We start from the raw sequence: 1572 nt of genomic DNA on the forward strand, positions 1-1572 counted from the left end.
GTCATGGGACGGTCCTGTTGCGTCCAATTTTCTCTGGTAAAACCAATTTTGGAGCTTGTTCTGGATGTAATCAATACATGCCATTATTGGCAACTCCCTTGCTTTCTTCAATACAGAATTCATTGTCTCGACATTGTTTGTTGTGAGCATGTTGTAACGCCTGTTGGTGTGGAATGAACGTGCCCATCTTTCCGGTGGTTCTTCTTCTATGTATTCTACAGCTTTTGGGTCGATTTGTTGTATCTGTGACATATAGGTACGAAACTCTGCCTGTTTGTAGGTAGTTGCTGCATTGTAGAACAGTTATAGGATCGCTTCGGATGGGAAATATTTCTGCAAGTTCTTCTCTATGTGGTAGATGCATATTCCATGCTGGGTATCTGGATACAGTTCTTTGATTCCAGTTGCAATTGACGAGTGGCGATCGGAAAGAATTGATAGGTCTTTGCGTGTGCCAAACACCTTTTTCACGTGTCTGAAGAACCACCTGTAGGATTCATTATTCTCAGAGTCAGCAATACCAAATGCGAGAGGAAATATGCTGTTGTTTCCATCTTTTGCTACTGCTATCATGAGCACACCGCGGTATTTTGATTTCAAGAAGGTTGCATCCACCATCATTACTGGTCTGCAGTGTTTCCAACCCTCAATTGATGCTCCATACGCGAAAAAAGCATATTTAAACTTATTGTCAGCGGTCCATTTGATGTTAGCAACTGTTCCAGGATTTCTTAATTTCATCATGTGAAGATATTGCGGTAGAAGTGTGTAGTTATTTTCTGGGCTTCCTCTTATGACATTATAAGCGTGTTGGAGGGAACGCCATGCTTTGTGGTAACCAATGTGCAAGCCATATCTGCTTCTCATTTCTTCAATGACAAATTTGGGTGTTATCTCTTGTAGTGTATGGCGTACTAGGTCTGTAATGTATTCCGCTATGACTTTTGAAGTTGCATTCCTCATGTCAGAGGTGATGAAATTTATTGAACAACTATGTCTCTTTTCGAAGTTAACTACTTTGAAAAGTTCTGATCCTCTGAACTTTGAACTGTGGAAACGCCAAATGCAGGTTGGATCAACACATCTGATGTAATACCGTTGCGTGCATGACTTTTCTACCTTGTACTGTTGATGACGAGTAATTGCAATGTTATTCATGCACTTTTTCACTGTATCTTTGTCTTTGAATAAAATGCCAGCTTCTATTTGATCAATCGATGCACTAGGTGTCAAAATTTGTGTATCATTTTGTATCCTCTTCCTTTTTAGTGTCTTTGTTTTGTTGCATGGCTGTGTTTGTGTCTCTTCAACTGTCATGGTCGGAGTAAGTGATACAACATTCATTGAAGTTGGATGCTGAGAAAGGTCATTGTTTACAACTTGCTCAATGTTTGGCGGTTGTCATTGTAGCTGCTGAGGTGTCTGGTTAGGAGTTACTATCTCGCTCTGCTCAAGTGGAATCCCAATGTTATGTCCAATAGGGCTGTGTTGTTCGTCATCCAATCCAACTTCAGACATGTCTTCTTCATAAGCAATGCAGAGTTGTCTGTCAATTTCCTCTATGGTTTGTCC

At 40.5% G+C, this 1572-nt stretch overlaps 1 protein-coding gene across 1 annotated transcript; it reads right to left on the reverse strand.

Moving 5' to 3' along the window:
- Positions 1-303: 303 nt before the first annotated feature.
- Positions 304-1317, reverse strand: LOC132624633 (PKS-NRPS hybrid synthetase cheA-like). The gene has a single exon (XM_060339381.1). It carries the CDS (start codon positions 1315-1317, stop codon positions 304-306), a length of 1014 nt encoding a protein of 337 aa, XP_060195364.1.
- Between the last annotated feature and the right edge of the window lie 255 nt (positions 1318-1572).

Source organism: Lycium barbarum, chromosome 12, assembly GCF_019175385.1.
Source record: "Lycium barbarum isolate Lr01 chromosome 12, ASM1917538v2, whole genome shotgun sequence".
In the NCBI taxonomy this organism is placed as follows: Eukaryota; Viridiplantae; Streptophyta; class Magnoliopsida; order Solanales; family Solanaceae; genus Lycium; species Lycium barbarum.